The sequence below is a fragment of the Amblyraja radiata genome, chromosome 41 (assembly GCF_010909765.2).
Source record: "Amblyraja radiata isolate CabotCenter1 chromosome 41, sAmbRad1.1.pri, whole genome shotgun sequence".
NCBI classification, from domain to species: domain Eukaryota; kingdom Metazoa; phylum Chordata; class Chondrichthyes; order Rajiformes; family Rajidae; genus Amblyraja; species Amblyraja radiata.
The window spans coordinates 10,003,584-10,023,503 of record NC_045996.1 but is presented as its reverse complement, the minus strand read 5'-3'; the positions used below and the strand labels follow the sequence as shown (position 1 = coordinate 10,023,503).

Sequence of the window (19,920 nt, the reverse complement as noted above, 5' to 3'; positions counted from 1 at the left end):
GGCCATTCGGCCCTTCGAGCCTGCACCCCCATTCAATATGATCATGGCTGATCATGCAACTCAGTATCCTGTACCTGCCTTCTCTCCATACCCCCTGATCCCTTTAGCCACAAGGGCCACATCTAACTCCCTCTTAAATATAGCCAATGAACTGGCCTCAACTACCTTCTGTGGCAGAGAATTCCACAGATTCATCACTCTCTGTGTGAAAAATGTTTTTCTCATCTCGGTCCTAAAAGATTTCCCCCTTATCCTTAAACTGTGACCCCTTGTTCTGGAGTCAAGTCTATTCTTTCTAAAATCACGTTCGATGGTGATGAACTTCATTTCTGACTATGATTACTTTGTTGGGGAAGGTTCTGCAAACTTACTTTCTGTTCTGCTAAGATACTCCGGATCACATATTAAAATAGATGACTTCCCCTCTCTGTTACCATTTGTCTTTAAGCCATCAGCAGTTCTAATTATATTTTGTTTTGCTAGTCTTAAGAGGGTCACAAAAGAACTCCTTGTGGCACTTGTAATCAGAAAACAATTGGTAAGTAGTCTTTAAGAAGGAACTGCAGATGCTGGAAAATCGAAGGTACACAAAAAAGCTGGAGAAACTCAGCGGGTGCAGCAGCATCTATGGAGCGAAGGAAATAGGCAACGTTTCGGGTCTGAAGAAGGGTTTCGGCCCAAAACATTGCCTATTTCCTTCGCTCCATAGATGCTGCTGCACCCGCTGAGTTTCTCCAGCTTTTTGGTAAGTAGTCTTGCTGCTTTTCGTCTGATTTGTGTAGTTGATGTTGTGATAGTGTCCTTTTCCATTTTGAGAGTCAGCTGCTGTGCATTTGGTTCCTTTAAAGGAATCATTTAAACTGTGGCAAAGTGCATTTAATTTACAAAACTAATTTTTTGCATATGTATGCCCTCTGTGGGGAGCCCGACCATTCAGGTACTCATTTTTTGTGATTTTCTACGATATTTTATCTTCTAAAACAAATGAAACAGAACTTGGGAGGTATGACCAATTGGCCCTTATGCCTGCCATTGGAAAGGTGAATTTGTCATTTATTTAAAACCTGGAAGTAATAGATAATCATGCTTTAAAAGAATCATGTTGCAATGTGTCTTTTAATCACTGCTAATAAATCTGTGAACAGAAGCAAAGGCTTATTAGTTGTACTGCTGCAAGTGGGAATTGTTCTGTTTCGGGACATATGACAATGAAAGACTCTTGACTTGATTCTCAACGGTTCAATTCAATGCTACTTTATCGTCACATGTACTGTGGTACTTTTTTTGCATACAGTTCAGTAAAAAATATTATTACACATAAGCAAAATCATAGTTAAATACAAGTGTATATAAATAGTAGATTATACTGAGACAATGTACAAGAGTCGCAATGTTTCTGTTGCCATTTTTCACGATTCTTGACTAAATGCCTCTAGGCGATTGCTATTGTGCTAATTTATTTTGAACAGAGAAATATAATTTTTCTTTTAAATCTCTGTATAAATTTACCACAATATATAATGTTTTACACTCTTCTTCACTATGAAGTTCCTCAAATGTTTTACTCTGAAGTTCCTCAAATTAAGCCTGTGCAGGTCTTGTTACTTGGAACAAACAAACCCTGATTAAGTGTACAAAGACACATTAAAAAGACATTTTATTTCCTGTTTTCAGAAATAGGTAAAGTAATATGATTGAATAAACTTTGAATATCACATGAGGATTGTATTTTCTCTTTCTACCTAATATAAACGGGCAGCTCGTGTATTTTAAACAGCTAAAGTATTCACCGTGTAACCCAGTGCCACCAACTGGACATTCACAATGAGATTTATTAAACTATGGTAGGAAAAAGAATGTACACCCAAGCAAGGTTTGGACCATTTCCTACACATTAACAAATTGTATGTGAGCCATGTTTCTGAACTAAATTTCAGAAAGATATTTAGGTAAAGAAGCCCATTATTCTATCCAGAAAGACTGTATTTGACTAAGACATAACAGAAGGGTCTTGACCCGAAACATCACCCATTTCTTCTCTCCAGAGATGTTGCATGTCCTGCTGAGTTACTCCAGCTTTTTGTTTCTACCTTAGATTTAAACCAGCATCTGCAGTTCTTTCCTACACATTTTGCTATCAAGTTCCCTTTCAATATTACTATCGAGGAGGACTTAAGTGTCCAAGTCATCATACCACAACTCTTTTCTGGTTAGTAGGGTTCCTGAAACTGTGAGGTTGATCACACTACTGTGGGTTATTGTATTGGGCGCTAAAATCAGGCAAGAAATTTGCAATACATGGCAAAATTTTAATCTTCTAAATCTGCCATATTATTTGTATAATAATAGTTGTTAGTATTGAACATGTCTCTAGAAAAATTCCCAACAGTATTATTGATTGATATGTTCTGTTTTTTCACAGGAAAACATTGACTGTGCTTCAGTCATGTCCCCTCTGTACACTGCAATATGTTTGGCTGTGCTGTTTGACCCAATAGGTACCACAATAATTCAGACTGATGTTTTCGACAGGTAGGTTCAGTGCATTACAGTCTGCTGCAGCTGCTATTCTAAATTTAGTACCTAAAAAAAAATGCAGAACTCTCGCTTTCAGTGTCTCTGTGTTGCAATGTAATCTTTCACATAGTATCCAGAGAGCAAATAACAGCAGATGTGAAAAAAATAGACAATGCTGGAAATGCTCAGTAGGTCAGTTGGCATCTGTGATGAATGACTTACACAGTCCGGCCATTGAGTTGCGACAGGGTTTCCTGCTCTTTGTAGCTTTTGTTCTACCAGCAGGCTCTTCCTTTGAGAATAAATTATTTGTGTTTTCTTTGTATTTGAGCCTGATTCACTACTTAGAAGAATGTCTTGAGCACGACGGATGAGGCAGCATCTAAGGAGCGAAGGAAATAGGCAACGTTGCCTATTTCCTTCGCTCCTTAGATGCAACCTCACCCGCTGTGTTTCTCCAGCACTTTTGTCTACCTTCGATTTTCCAGCATCTGCAGTTCCTTCTTAAACATCTATTGCAAATTAGCTAACTAGACTGGACAAGCTAGATGTTCCCAATGTTGGGCGAGTCCAGAACCAGGGGCTACAGTCTTAGAATAAAGGGGAGGTCATTTAAGACTGAGGTGAGAAAAAACATTTTCACCTACAGAGTTGTGAATTTGTGGAATTCCCTGCCACAGAGGGCAGTGGAGGCCAAATCACTGGATGGATTTAAGAGAGAGTTAGATAGAGCTCTAGGGGCTAGTGGAGTCAAGGGATATGGGGAGAAGGCAGGCACGGGTTATTGATTGGGGACGATCAGCCATGATCACAATGAATGCCGGTGCTGGCTCGAAGGGCCGAATGGCCTCCTCCTGCACCTATTTTCTATGTTTCTATGTTTCTAGGCAGAATTTAAGTAGAATTTTGTTTTCTGCACTTCTTAGTACCAAATGAAAAATATAGTTACCTATTAGGTCTCAAGGAAAATCCACATGCACAATAGTCAACTATCAATCCAAAATTTCAGGCTCATAATTCTGCATGAGTTTTCCTAATTTAATGCTTTAGAATGGGAAGGAGAGCATTGAAGGCTCAAACTAACAAAAAAGCAAATGGCCCTTTTCAAACATCTCCTTGAGAGATCAACTAGGATGCAGCCAGAATTAAAATGGGAAATCTTTAGCAAAATTTCAGGGTTACATTTTACTCTTTTGAAAATAGAAATCACAGTTCCTCATTGTATGAACTTTGTTTTAAAGCTGCAAGTGGAAGTGTTTGCTATTTGCTCAACTGTGGCCAGGATCATTCTGCATGGTAAGAATTTTGCAAATAAATGTTATATGTATATTTTTTTGTAAAGCTATGTTTAAATGGTTGATTCTATAAAGTACAGAACCCTTGGGATACTACTGGTTGAAATATTGTCCATTACTTTGTTGGTACCTCATATTCAGTGCAAAAGCCAGATTGAGGCGTTGTGCAAAGGTCATGTGACAAGTAGTGTGCTTTACTAAAGCTAATATTTCAATTTGACGAAGAACAAATATATTTTTCAAAATAAAATGTTAAACAATTTTCTGGTATTTAGATTTAAGAGATTTCTAAGTATGCCAGTCAAATGTGTAGGAAGGAACTGCAGATGTTGGTTTACACTGAAGATAGACACAAAATGCTGGAGTAACTCAGTGGGGAAAAAAGTCTGAAGAAGGGTCTCAACCCGAAACGTCACCATTCCTCCTCTTCAGAGATGCTGCCTGTCCCGCTGAGTTACTCCAGCAATTCGTGTCTAAGCCAGTCAAATACTTGATCAAAACCAATGCAGATGCATTAAAGGAACAGACTGGATGTCTGAAACGAATAAAAAATCTAGGTGCATTTGAGATAGCTTAAATGTTTCTCTGAGAAGACTCAAGAAATGTTGCTTTATATAGTAGGTTAAATTAGAATCCTGGACTTCCCCCAGATAAAACAGACACAACTGAATGGCCTTATTTTAAAAGTTTGTTCAGTTGTGATCTGTTGGTGTTTTATGCAAAGTACCAAATTTGTATAGCGTGTGTAATTCTCTGACAACATCAATCAGATGTTAAATAGCACCTCTAATATATTGAAACATCTTAAATGCTTCAATAGAGAATCTTCATCAATTGTTAAAGAAGAAATGAACATCGAGCCATATGAAGTATTCAAGAAAGATGCCCAAAGTTTTGGTCAATGAGATAGATTTTAGGCTGTGTTTCAAATAAAGAGAGAGTGAGAGAAAGTAAGAGATATTTAGAGAGGAAAATCGTGAAATTTAAATCTTTACCAGCATGAGCAACATATTAATAAGTAAGAATAAGATCAAGACCAGCTCCACCAAGTTAGACATTACAGGAGTTGCAGGAGGATTAAGTAGACAACTTTATTGAGGGTAGTGGTTGGTCAAGTAGGATATGGAGGGATAGACAATAGACAATAATAGACAATAGGTGCAGGAGTAGGCCATTTGGCCCTTCGAGCCAGCACCGCCATTCAATGTCATCATGGCTAATCATCCCCAATCAGTACCCCGTTCCTGCCTTCTCCCCATATCCCCTGACTCCGCCATCTTTAAGAGCCCTATCTAGCTCTCTCTTGAAAGCATCCAGAGAATCTGCCTCCACCGCCCTCTGAGGCAAAGAATTCCACAGACTCACCACTCTCTGTGAGAAAAAGTGTTTCCTTGTCTCCATTCTAAATGGCTTACTCCTTATTCTTAAACTGTGTGTGGCCCCTGGTTCTGGACTTCCAGATTATGGCTACTCATAAATGGAAGAATGTGACTTTAGTAAGTGCTGCACCAAGACTGTGAAAGAGCAGGGAAGTAGGTCGGTAGGATCCACATGGGAAAGATAAGCATGAATTTTGGAAGGTGACAACATTTTCAGAAACATTGAAGCAGAAATGTTCAAGCAGACAGTTCTTGTTTTTTTTAAATAAGTGTTTTGAAGGCAACCAAGGAGTTGATATGATGTGACAATACATGAGGAGAGAAAATATTTACAATATCAAAGAGCACCAAGCTCAGGAAAAGAAGTTTGGTGATCAACCTTTTGGTTGGACCAGGATCAAAGGAACAAGAAGCAGGTCTAGTAGACAAGGCAAACTTTGAAAATGCAATTCCACGTCTTAATATAGAACAAAAGAAACATTGATTTCAGGATTTGTGGAACAGCGGGAACAAAAAGGATAGAATGTAGAAACAAGGAACTGTCATTGCTGGTTTACACAAAAGGACATAATGTGTTGGAGTAACACAACAGGTCAGACAGCATCTCTGGAGAATATGGATAGATGATGTTTCAGGTCAGGACCCTTCCGCAGACTAAAAGGATGGTTGTGCTATTTAAAAGTGGAGGGATCATGGAGGGTGGTTAATACGATGGTGACAAAACCTTTAATGGTTAATGCGGAAAATAAAATCCAACAATGGATAAACTAGATTGCCGCCAAAAACATTAAAACTTGAATCAGTTAAAAATTGAGGAAATGGAGATGGCGGGTATATAGGAACTTTTAAAGATGAGAGTGCAATTGTTATAATTGGCACAAAATATCAAAATATATGCTTCATCAGATTGGAATCATTATAATGTCATAATTATGGTCCTCTTCTTCTTGCGTATGGCATGCACGGCCTAAAGTTGTAGGTCAACTTGTTCTATTTGATCTTATTTGTGCACGTCGGGTTGATTGCAAAACAGGGTGGACCACGTGAAGGTTGCAATCTCCCACCCCATAATGATGGTGAACCAATGGTGAGATAGCAAAGTTTATTTAAGTGCAAATTATTAATTCATGAATTATGGTTCGGAATTTTAGTCAGCCATCCTCAAACATTAGAAAAGTAGAGAAGAGAATTCTATTGCAAGTTTCTCATTAATAGATATCTTTCCTATGAGTACAGAAACTATCTGTTCTGACAAGCGGAAGGACTTGTCAGAAAACAAAAATTCATAATTGTTAGCTTCTGAACTGTCGTGTACAATAAACTAAATTAGTTGGGTTGAAATCTGTGAAGTGTTTATTTAATAATGCATTACGGATATTTGATCTATGTGATGATCAATTTTTGATGCAAGAACGTCATGCTATATTATAGCAAGCTGCAACAACCCTTAACCTTCTCTGAATTTCAGTGGTAACTCACCACTACTGTCCCTCAGAAATGTTCTGGGCCTACACGAATTTCTAAGGTGATCGATAATACTCACCAGCAAAATGTTATTATTCAAGTGAGGGGGAAAGATTTAATAGGAAAAAGAGGCACAACTCTTTTACACAAAAATATGTGGTCGTTGAGGCAGGCACTCACAACATTTTTTTTTTTTTTTTTTTAATATTTTATTTTATTAGAAGTAAGTACAGTCATATGGCACCAAAGTGCCTAATATATATTTTCATAATACATTTTATGTACAATTTTTTTTTTTTTTGTTACACTGAAAAAAGATTAGAATAAGAAAAAGAAGTTAGATAGTAAAGGATAGAAAGATGTGAAATATATAGTGTGTGTAAAAAGGAAAACGAGTAAATGAAGAAAGTTGAGAGAGAGAATAGAGAAAAGAAAATAAAATAAAAAAGAAAAGGAGATCATTGTTTATAATCTTGACCAACCCTCCTCCAGTCCTGAAACAGTTATTTTTTACAATTGTGTTGCACCATATGATTCCAAAAAAACGACGAATGGAGACCAACTCGTTATGAATTGGTCTGATTTATAAACATTTATAAACATTTGACAAGTTCATGGATAGGTTAGGCTTCGAGGGATCCACGCCAAACACAGGCAGGTGGGACTAGTGTAGATGGGGCATGTTGGTCGGTGTGGGCAAGTTGGGCTAAAGGGCCTGTTTCCATGCTGTGTAACTATGACTCAAAGTCTCTTATGAGAAGGAAAGGCACAAAACGCTGAACTAACTCAGCAGGTCAGGCAGCATCCCTGGAGAACACGGATAGATGACAATTCCAGTCGAGAACCTTCTTCAGACTTAAAATATCCTGCATTCTCATTATTTGCCAATTTAGTTCAGATACAAGTGAATAACTATAATGTAAAAACAAAATCATGGAAAAAAAAGCACAAAAAAAAAAGTTGTTTCTGTTTCTGAATCTAGACTTTGCCAAAACAAGACTGCAGGATCCCGGATCATGTGGATGGATGGACTATACATGGACTATGGTAATTAGGATCAACTATTATCTATCCATTGACTATTTGTGCCAGGTTGAAGTGTTATCATATCTGCAGCCTGTAGGTTTCAACTGTCAAAGGCATATTGCAAAATGTACAAAAGATATTTTCACACAAATCATCTTAAAAAAATACTTTTGTGCTTATATCATCCATAAATGAAAATCTGTTTCATGTTGGATGAATTGGATGCTGCGAGCATTGTTCTAATGTTTTGTTATATTTTGGGGTACGGTACAATCTGAATCACCGCCGCAGTTTAAGAATAAGGGGTAAGCCATTTAGAACGGAGACGAGGAAACTCTTTTTCTCACAGAGAGTGGTGAGTCTGTGGAATTCTTTGCCTCAGAGGGCGGTGGAGGCAGGTTCTCTGGATGCTTTTAAGAGAGAGCTAGATAGAGCTCTTAAACATAGCGGAGTCAGGGGATATGGGGAGAAGGTACTGATTGCGGATGATCAGCCATGATCACATTGAATGGCGGTGCTGGCTCGAAGGGCTGAATGGCCTACTCCTGCACCTATTGTCTATTGGCTTTTCCAACAAAATTATGGAAAGGCACATGGTTACAGCTCAAGATCAATTAAATTATCACATTGTTTACCAAAAGTCGCACCTTCAATTGGCCTCAAACTGGAGGGACACCATCCACAAAATCCTTCAATTCCTCTGGCAGGATCAGTGGTGGCACAATGGCGCAGCTGGTAGAACTGCCACCTCACTACGGCAGAGACCCGGGTATGATCCTCGTGTGCTGTCTGTGCAACACTTACACGTTCTCCCTATGACTGCTTGGGTTTCCTTCAGGTGTTCTGAACCCAGAGACGTGTGGGTTTGTAGGTTAATCAGCCTTTGTAAATTGCCCCTAGAATGTAAGCGGTGGATGAGAAGGTTGGATAACATAGAACTAATGTGAATGGGTGTTCAGAATCGTTTGTGGTCATCAGCAAAAGTCTTTCCTTAGTTGGGAAGGTTTCCTTATATCACAATTACAACTAATGCTTATTACATTATATTTGTAATTAGAATGGACCATCCCCCAGTACTAACAGTATTTATAAAGGCCATGTTTGGCAACTCAGGTATAGCCTGTGTCGGCCTAACAAGAAAAGAATCAGTTCTCATTCTTAATTCCAGCTGTTTGAGCTGAGATGTAAGAGAAAAGACATTGGAAATATCAGGAAGAAAAAAGATGCTTCGTAAAAAATGCTGAACTTATTTTAAAGAATATGTGATTTTTAAAAAAATTTGTTTATCTGGGTTGGTTAGCAATTAGTTGTCTTTTGGGTTTTCTTGGAATGGTCAATGAGTGAACTGGCTCATAATTAGATTAGTAGTATTAGACAGATTAAATGGATTTTACTGAATTGAACGATAGCTAGATTGTTGGACATGACATGATGGACAGTTTGGACTAAATAATGTTATTTGCATTTTTTTCCAGGCCAAGTGGGCGCAGAACCTGCAATAACACATGGCATTTAACTCATGAGGACATTGACGTAAGGAAAAAAAAGCCAAATAAAGCACTGTCACTATTTTATTACAGTGCAGAATAATGTGATACAATAACAAGTAGCAAAAAACAATATTAACCAGACAGATTAAATAGCAATATTTGGTGATATTTAGTTAAAGCTAAATATGGATTAGAATTAAAAGGGTTGAATGTCACCACAATATCATTAGAATTGCACTGAAAGAAGTACTTAGTCTACATCAACTTTGGAATTCATTGACCTATAGAACAGAAAGTACCAACATACTGATTTATAAATTTTGAGAACTCAATTTGGCAGATGTTTGAAAAAGTAAACCATATTTTTATCATATAAAAATTATTTAATGGTGGTCAAAAGATTTAACAATATCACATTTCCTGCTTTATGATCAGTACTGCGATCTGAGCAATTAGCTGGCACTAACTGGATTGTTAATTATTATTAACACATTGCCATAGGAGTGGCTAACGTGAGTTTGCGAGCTGCAGCCAGTGGCGGACTGGCCAGGGTGACAGCTTGCCCGATGACAAGTTGGCCCCTGATCAAGTGATAGCAAGTGATGGCAAGTGGGCCCCTGTTAAATGATAGCATTGTAGTTGTGGGTGGGCCCCCTTTGTCTCCTGGCAACCAATATTTTTAGACCCAGTCCGCCACTGGCTGCAACTGATTCAAACTTGTCGACAATTTACAAAGGGAATCATTATGTCTGGAACCAGATCTTTCGTGCTTGATATAAGATATGGCTGTACTTGGCGTGAATGGTAAACATATTTTCAGATGCAGCACTGGAGGTCATGGTAGTCAGTTGAAAGCAGATTCTCATTCCATAAGGAACTAGGAAAATCTAAGATAACAGTGGAAGGAGGTTGTCACTGAGGTTAACATGGGCAGAGCTCAAGACTAAGACATAACTGCAGGGAAGAAAATGTACAATGTCTTCACACATGCAGTTAAGATAAGTAAATAGACTTTCAAATGCCATCTCCAAACAACTCCATCACCAACAAACATATATTATTTAATGCACACACCGCGCAGGACTACCGCGCTGTTTCTATGAACTAAACTAAAAATTTGCAGTCAAACACCTCAGCTACTGACATACTGTATATCATGATATATCCACGTGGTTGGTAACTGGGTGCAAGGGACCTCTGGTCAGGGCAGTGAGAATAGGTGGCAAGTTTGCATAAATTCTGCAGTAGAGAATTAAGCTCATAGAATAATTTGATTGGCATGCAGAAGGAAATGCTTGGAGCATCAACAGGCGTGTGTGGAAATATGTATGACATGTCGAGGAACAATGGAGAATCCAGATCCAACACTGCACGCTGTGGTGGACTGGAAAGCCATTATTTCCTACAGCCTCTATAAGCATAAGTTGGTCTGACGCCTACAGAGTCCTTGCTTTTGCCACAAAACTCTCTGCAGTCTTTGAAAATGTGATGATGATTGCTTTAAATGGCAAGGTGACATTGCTGGGAGTCTTCCCAGTGCTCGACACTGGAGTGTACAACTGAGTTGACATCAAGGTGATGGCTGCATCATTGAAGTCCAATTTGGCAGCTCTGGTATCAGATCAGCATTCAATAAAAAACAATGTCATGATCTGTCTACACTGCATATTTGTAATGTGAGCAGGCATCATAGGAGTTTGATGCCCATCCTAGTATAGCAAGCGCTGAGCATAGCCTCCACATCATTCTACACAACTTCAAAACAAATCATTACAAAACAATGGATCTACAAGCTAAGTAGTTAAAAACCCATTATATAAAAATTATCAACATAAATGGAAATTCTGGAAATATAATTTATCACATGCCAGAATTTCTGATAAGAAAACTGTGAAATATCTAAACTCTGATGTGTTAATAATGCATTAGATTTAACACGCATCAATAGTTTTAAGAAAGCAATCAATCTTAGCATTTCTTAGTATTCACTCCGTAATTTTGATTTTCCGGTTGATTTCATTCGATAAATGGGGACAGAGCCAAACCAAAAGGGGCAAAGATCACACAAACCAGTTCTCCATTCTCCAATGGCATTGTTTTTGCACCACCTCAATGTGAGAGCTGCCCATTTGTGTTATTGGATTCATCACCCAATTTCCCAATGTTCTTTCTGGGATATCAAAAGTTCATGCATCTAGATTAGTTTAGTTTAGTTTATTGTCATGCGTATCGAAGTACAGTGTCAAGCTTTTTTTGTTGCATGCTATTCAGTCAACTAAAAGACTGTACATTACAATTGAAGATAGACACAAATGCTGGAGTAACACAGCGAAAGGCAGAGAAGGAATGGGTGACGTTTCAGGTTTTGGGTTAAGACCCTTCTTCAGACTGATATATCTTTGATCTATCTCTCCCTCCTAACCCCATTCTCCTGCCTTTGGGTCAAGACCCTTCTCGACCTGAAACGTCACCCATTCCTTCTCTCCAGAGATGCTGCCTGTCCCGCTGAGTTACTCCAGCATTTTGTGTCGATCTTTGATTTAAACCAGCATCTGTAGTTCCTTCCTGTACATTACAATTGATTGCATTCAAGCCGTTCACAGTGAACAGACGCAGGATAAAGGGAATAACGTTTAGTGCAGGATAAAGTCAAGTAAAGTCCGATTAAAGATAGTTCAAGGATCTCCAATGAGGTAGATAGTTGGTCCAGACTGCTCTCCAGTTGGTGATAGGATGGTTCAGCAGGAGATGTAATATCTGCCCTATTAAAATTGAGTTTCAGGAGTCCTTAGATATGCTGATAAAAGTGATGAAAAAGTTTCAGAGCTGCTCCCACTCTCTGTTTGTAACATAAAAAGAAAAATTGTATTCTCTGGTACCTGTGTAACTGTGGTTTGTAATGCCCCTGTCCCACATAGGAAACCTGAACGGAAACCTTTGGAGACTTTGCGCCCCACCCAAGGTTTCCGTGCGGTTCCCACAGGTTGCAGGTGGTTGCCGGAGGTTGCAGGTAGTGGAAGCAGGAATGGAGACTGACAAAAACCTCTGGGAACCACACGGAAACCTTGGGTGGGGCGCAAAGTCTCCAGAGGTTTCCGTTCAGATTTCCTAAGTGGGACAGGGGCATAACACACTCCCAATGAAGTTATGGGGTAGAACTGGGCTAGTTCTAAGGAACTTCTCCATCATAATATTAACAATGCCACAGTAACTCCAATACATTTTTGTTGCTTTCCTTTATTCACTTTATTGCACTGGTTGAACTATCAATTATCCCCCTTGGTGTTTCCCTGGGGGCATCTGAAAATTTTGGAGGTATGAAATTGACATTTTAATGTATAAAAAGGGAAACAGCAATAACATTTCATGTCAAAGGCCCTTCACCAACATTGATAAAGGGTCTTTTGCCTGAAACATTAAATCTGTTTCTCTTTCCACAAATGCTGCTGGAACTGCTGTAAGTTTCTAGTATTTTCTGTTTTTATGTTAGATTTCCACATCTGCGCTCTTTTTTATTTTCGGGTACAGGGAAAAATAAATTGAATTTGTGTTTTATGTTTACAACTTTTTGTCAGAAGTGTGTTGAGATTGTTAATGCACAATTTGGCGTTCAAAGAGCCAATCTAGGAACTCTAGGGAAAAGACCTAGGGAATTGGCAAGAAGAGAGTGTACGAAGTGAAAGATGGAACATTTATGCCTAAAATAGACATGAGGCAAAGATGGAAATATTAAAAATTTTAAATGTGCTGAATAATCCAATTAACCTCTTCTACATATCCAACCTAATGCTTGCACCTGCGACACCTTCAATATCTTTCCCAATCCTATCACAAGGAAAAATTCCGATTTTTTCCCTACAACACTCTCTATACCAATTATACCATTGTCACGTTCATCGCAGTACATATAACGTGTACAAGAGCAGAGAGAATCACTGAGCTATGAAGTAACTTAAACACAAAGGATTCACCTGCAATAAAATGTCTAGGCCTAGAATTTGATCCATGCATTCGAATGAGGTTCACCTCAGGAAAGTATATAGGTTCTGCACCTAAAACTGAGTGGGTGCTTCTCACTCATTGACTAATCTTCATTGCATAAATAATAGTAGGCCCCCCTCGGTCATGACTGACCATGGGTGATGCATCCTGGTCGGATGGATGCAAGCCTGGGCGATATCATATGGAGGACAGGCTGTTGCCCATGCAGCACGTCCCCCCTCTCCACGTCGCTGATCGATCCAAAGGAACAGCAGGGCCGTTACAGTTTGGCACCAGCGGTCGCAGGAGCTGCCAGAGCGAGGTTGTAGACAACGACAAACTGCCTTAGGGGCTCCGACTCCGGATTTTCTTGAGGTTTACTCCTGGAGCCTTTTCCATGACTGGATATGGCCACAAGGCAGTGGAGGTTTAAATTCAGAGTTTTCCCTCTCCTAGATGGACTGCCTTCCCAGGCTGACGAGCCCCATCTGCCCGAGACTGGTGGGGGCGGGAGCGTCTACCTTCCTGTGCAGGTCTATAGCACCTGCCCACTGCCCACTTTACATAAACACATATAGGGTAAATCTACACTTGCATGTCATTGAAATCTGCTTTTACGTCCTATAAGGGACATGGGTCTTCAATCCAAAGATGATAGGTAAAAGGCAAATTGAGAAGTAAAATGGAAAAATATTAAAATAAATCTTGCCCGAGGGTACAAAAGTGACAGGATGCCTGTGAAGATTATTATTCTGTTACAATCTTGGTAAAATACTCATGACAACAAGTCAACAATGACTCATGACAAGTAGTGACGTGCAACCTTCACAAAAACTTTGATGACAGGGAAAGATCTGGACCAATAAATCAGCCATTACAGTATCTGCATTGATTCAGCGGTGTCCATGAACTACGGCAAGAACATCTTTTCAGAATGCGCATCCTGTCAAAGCTTTTTTACTTTAGTAGTGATTCTGGGAGACTGCCTGTGCTTTTAAATTTTTTTTAAATTCTGATGAAAATGTTCCTTTACAATACATTCATTGGATGTATTCTTCAGGATTTTGGATCTATTTAAGTGCAGGGCAAAAATGTACCACAAGGCCATATTACAAAGGCCACAATGTTAAGGTAGAATGAAACTTTTTTTCAGCCAAGTTTTATTTTATTCACTCCTATTCTGTAACTTTGGGCCAAAATGTTGGACGTTTTTGCTTACTTACTTTGAGGAATATTGATAGTTGATGGCCACAACTTCAATAAGTGTTATGAAAATATTGTATAAAAACTTGCTGCTGCTTTTTCATTTATATTTTCCATTCTTTTGTCCCTGTATAACAGGACCTTCAAGTTGACTTGTTCCTTCACTGGCCAAGTCTAACCAATACTAATGCTTTCAAGTTTTGGTAAGTAGCATGTACATTACTTTGTCAATCTTACTCTGATGCAGCAATATCCCTATTGCATTCTTTTTAGAAGGGCCATGTGTTCCATTACTGCCATTTAATCAGGAAAACATTCAAGGTAATGGAAGCCTTGATGGGATATTGGGGAAATGGAAGTTTTAATTGTTCACATCATCGATTAGCACGGGTGTCAGGGGTTATGGGGAGAAGGCAGGCGAATGGAGAAACATAGATCAGCCACGATTGAACGGAGGAGTAGACTTCATGGGCCGAATGGCTTAATGCAGCTCCAGTCATTTATGAACTTATGAACTTGTCAAGGGATTGATTACAGAGCAAGTCTGATGGACCTGGGTGCATACTTGCCCTCTTGGGTATCAATTGGGCTGCGGCATAGTTAATACCTGGAAAAGGTAGACATTGTAAACCATATATAAAATTTCATTCTTATTGATAATTTGTCAGGTGACACATTCCTCACATTTATTAGATATTGTGTAATGAAAACCAAAGGATATTTGGGCAAACAAAAATTGACTGTCCATTCATGAGTGAATAGTTATCTTGAGTTACCATACTTATATATTAGTTGAGATACTCACATATTCAGGAATATTTAAGCCTCCCTGAAAGGACATCTTTATATAATTAAAAGTCTTCGTCTTGTTTGTGTTTGTGTCTGTGTGCGTATGCGTGTGTGTGTGCCAATCTGGTTAATTCCTATCTTCTTCCAAACACTAGGCCATAGCCTTCCCATTTTCACACACCCTACTCACATTTTTCCCCTGGTGGTGATAAACATCTTTCTGTCGCATTTCCACCTATATTTCTGGTTATTAATCGTTGAAATTTAAAAAACAGCCAAAACCGCCTACTCACAAACAGCGTCCAGCCTTCTCACAGTGATGATGTCACAATGTCTCTAACAGTGCACCAATCACAATGGGTTCTCAAGCCAGCTGCCAACTGTCACAATGATATGACATTGGGACGTTGCCAATGGTAACGAGGTTGCTGCCCCTCTACCAATATCTGAAGGGGCTGCTCATCACGTTCTGGTTGTATTTTTGTCCCGCAATCCTGGTGCTTGGGCACAAGGTAGGGAGTGGGGAGGGCCAACCGGGGGGGGGGGGGGGGGGGGGGTGGGGGGGGGGGGACTCTCATCGCCATTGTTAGCTGTTTGTTCTCATTTTCACCCTACAAACAGCTAACAATGGCCTGTTTTCTTTATCATCGTTACTTTTTTGCATATCTTCCATTCATTGTTCTTTATTTCTCCACATCACTGTCTATATCTCCCATTTCCCTTATCCCTAAGCAGTCTGAAGAAGTCTCAGCCTGAAACGTCACCCATTCCTTCTCTCCAGAGATGCTGCCTATTCGGCTGAGTTACTCCAGCTTTTTGTGTCTATCTTCTTTACCCAATGCAGTGTTAATGTGAAACTTACTTTCACGGGAACAGCAGAGATTTATAATAAGAATATTTTGAGGAGTAACTAGATACGAACAAGATTGAAGCAAAGAGTGTCTATATAAGAAAGGTCTCAAACCGAAATGTCACCCATTCCTTCTCTCCAGAGATGCTGCCTGTCCCGCTGAGTTACTCCAGCTTTTTGTGTCTATCTTCTATTGCTCTTGGATTTGATTAAGAAGATTGTGTGGTGGTTTAAATTGAGCGCGAACATCTGATTCGGCTGAATGACCTGGATTTTGTGCTGCATGGTTTAAGCCTTCAACAGCATATTGGATCAATATTTAGTGTTATTTATCTTATGTTAGATGGATACCTGATATTGCAGAATATGTTTTTCCTTCATAATGGTGTAACGGTTTTTTTCTCCCTGTCCAAATGACTGGTCTCTACCAATCCAAGGTTAAACACAAAATTAAATCCCCAATTCAATTTGATAAAACTTCAAACAGTGATGGAAACTTATAATTAGTCACATAGAAACTTACAAAATTCTTAAGGGGTTGGACAGGCTAGATGCAGGAAGGTTGTTCCCCGATATTGGGGAAGTCCAGCACAAGGGGTCACAGTTTAAGGATAAGGGGGAAGTCTTTTAGGACCGAGATGAGAAAAACATTTTTCACACAGAGAGTGGTGAATCTGTGGAATTCTCTGCCACAGAAGATAGTTGAGGCCAGTTCATTGGCTATATTTAAGAGGGAGTTAGATGGGGCCCTTGTGGCTAAAGGGATCAGGGGGTATAGAGAGAAGGCAGGTACAGGATACTGAGTTGGATGATCAGCCATGATCATATTAAATGGCAGTGCAGGCTCGAAGGGCCGAATGGCCTACTCCTGCACCTATTTTCTATGTTTCTATGTTTATCATTGAAATTGTAAAGAAGATGCAGAGTATAGTTTAGTTTACTTTAGTTTAGTTTAGTTTAGAGACTTGCTCATTTTCCTAATACTGAATCTGTTGAAGTTCAAAAGAACTAATTGGTTGCTTTCTATTCAAAAATAGCACTGCAAGTTTTTTTACGGAGTAATGACTTTCCTCACATTTTGCAGGGGGAATGAATGGAGAAAACATGGTACCTGCGCTGCCTGTGCTGACAGCATGTCCTGCCCACATAAGTACTTCAGTCTTGCACTCCAGCTACAGAAACAGTTTGCCATCAATGAGTGAGTTATTTTATCAGATAACGAAATTTCACTTTTTTCCAGTCGGTTTTGTCCATAAATTGGAAAATGCATACACAAAATAACTCAATATGATAACTGTTCCTCCCACAGTATTGTAATGAATGGTGTTGATGGAGAGCAATTAACATGTACATATATTTATTATCTACCTATGCCTGGTCGCTATGGTATAGAATCAGGGTGTCCCATACTCAATGGCTGGTTTTGATGGGCTGGAAGTAACAGTGCATGCTACATTATTTAATAGTGTATCGTTGCATAAGTATCAATAGAAGCGATTCCTTGTCAATTTCCAAAGCAACTCCCTTCAGTGATGTCCCGGAGTACAAATCGCAGCCTGTGTTCTTAAGAAAACATATCTAATTCCTACAAAGTTAAATGTAAATAGTTTTTTTCTCTTAAGACTGTTATACTATAAAATATCATAAAATTGTAAAGTTATCTTAATTAGAATTTACTTGTACGTATGACACTGTTATTAAATCAACAAAATGTACTCATATATATTCAAATCCTATTTAAATTAAATAATATTTCTGGGTGTTCGTTCATATGTGCAGTTGTCCATATGTTGGTCAGTCATAACATATGGAGGGCTTGTAGCTATCATGGTGAGTTATCCACAGCCACCTCTTTCATACCACAGGCCACCAGGTCCTGTGGATTTATTGGTTTTCAGTCCCATTAATTTTTTCGAATTCAATTTTATGATGGCTGAGATTGAATTATGGGACAAAATTCTTTCCTTCTAATATCCCTTGTATAAACCCAATAATCAGGCTCTCACTGCCACTGAGTAGAACTACTCCACCTTAATTCAAGCTCTGTGCAATAGCCAGGCAGTGAGATACAATGTCAGGTACCTAGTTCACCGTGACTGGAGTGCATCAGCAATATGCAGGCTAAGTTTCACTTTACCGACATATGATATTTTGATTACACTATGAAAATGGATCATATGAATATCAACATAAGCAAAGCGCTATTCCGAGAACTCCCACTTTTCACCTACAATGACATTAAATATACAGAGCCAGAATCTGGCTGATTTCTTTGGTGCCACAAGATCCAGTTTGATTTTATTTATAGTATATCACACTGGTGAAATCACTTCAATCCCAAAATTAAACCAGGCGCCTTCAATGATAATTTAGATCCGATTAAGTGCCAGTGTCAGGCACATTCCAAAAGATCATAATGCCAATTTCAACGTATCCAACATAAACTGCAGCTGAATGTTTCACACCATCAGAGACTCTCTCAATTAAATCATTCACCATATCATGCTGAAGAAACTCAGTAAGTCAGGTAGCATGTGTGGAAGTAAATGAGCAAATGATGTTTCGGATTGGAACCCTTCTTCAGACTGACCCGAAATGTAATCTATCAATTTCCTTCCATAGATGTTATCTGACCAGTTCATCCAATGCTTTGTTGTTTTCTCAAGATTAAAGCATCTGCAGTTAATTACGTTACCACATCATGTTGCTTTTCTCACTATTTAAATGGAAATATTATTGACATCATAAGATGACTCAGCTCCTTCAGAAGTAGCTTGCAAATTGCTTAGACACCCTTGAACTTCAGAGAGTATGCAAAAACAATTAATGATTTTTTTTTCTCACCATTAACCTGCTGAGATTCACATTCAAGTAACATCAGCAGCAGGATATTGGAAGCAGCAGATCGATTTCATCAGTTTGATTTTACTGAGGAATCTCAAACACTGGGATTTACAGTGTTGCTTGCTTCCCACGAACATAGGCAGTGATTGATCACACTCATGCGCCCAAATATATCCTCCATTTTCTCAACATAAGGAGTTTCCACCCCCTTAGTGTAGAGCTGGGCTGCCGATTAGAATAAATTCTTGACAGTCAACGCCATAATCCCTGGCAGCTACCCGTAAATCATTAATCCTCAGGAAGTCTGCGTCCACCACTGTCCAGCTAGATGGATTCTCATGCCATTTCTGACTCCAAACATACAGCACAGTGCTATCCAGCGAGACCAATGCAGAGTTGTTGTAGAAAATGCCATAGACTCCTAAAAATAATATTCTGTTGCTTAAGTCCACTTTGTGGGCTTGCTGCACTGCATGCCATTGAAGGGCAGAAATATCATTGCGATGTGCTAAGTGCTGTGTAGCTCAGTCAACTGAAGACAGTATCTGGTGCTGGAGCAGGAGCAGCAACATTTCGGTATCAGCAGATACATGAGACATGAGACACATCCTGAATATCTGCTGGAGATAGAGCAGCAGGAGAACATGAAGGCTACCAAGGGGATGTCCCAGCATGTCTTACTGACCAAAGAATTACCTTCCAGCTGAGTGGAGAAGGGAAGCATTGTCTATGTAGACTGCAACAGACTTCATATAACCATATAACCATATAACAATTACAGCACGGAAAACAGGCCATCTCGGCCCTTCAAGTCCGTGCCGAACACTTATTTTCCCCTAGTCCCATCTACCTGCACTCAGACCATAACCATCCATTCCTTTCCCGTCCATATACCTATCCAATTTATTTTTAAATGATAAAATCGAACCTGCCTCCACCACATCCACTGGAAGCTCATTCCACACAGCTACCACTCTCTGAGTAAAGAAGTTCCCCCTCATGTTACCCCTAAACTTCTGTCCCTTAATTCTCAAGTCATGTCCTCTTGTTTGAATCTTCCCTACTCTCAGTGGGAAAAGCTT

At 39.3% G+C, this 19,920-nt stretch overlaps 1 protein-coding gene across 1 annotated transcript in view; it reads left to right on the top strand.

Moving 5' to 3' along the window:
- The first annotated feature begins 291 nt into the window (after positions 1-291).
- The window catches only part of LOC116967799 (ribonuclease Oy-like), a 31,581-nt gene continuing 11,952 nt past the window's right edge, over positions 292-19,920 (top strand). The window contains exons 1-7 of the mRNA XM_033014404.1: positions 292-538; positions 2,423-2,532; positions 3,759-3,813; positions 7,638-7,702; positions 9,157-9,214; positions 14,494-14,558; positions 17,079-17,192. Of these exons, the coding sequence (XP_032870295.1) occupies positions 311-538; positions 2,423-2,532; positions 3,759-3,813; positions 7,638-7,702; positions 9,157-9,214; positions 14,494-14,558; positions 17,079-17,192 (695 nt within the window). The 5' untranslated portion in view covers positions 292-310. The remainder of the gene's footprint in view (positions 539-2,422; positions 2,533-3,758; positions 3,814-7,637; positions 7,703-9,156; positions 9,215-14,493; positions 14,559-17,078; positions 17,193-19,920) is intronic.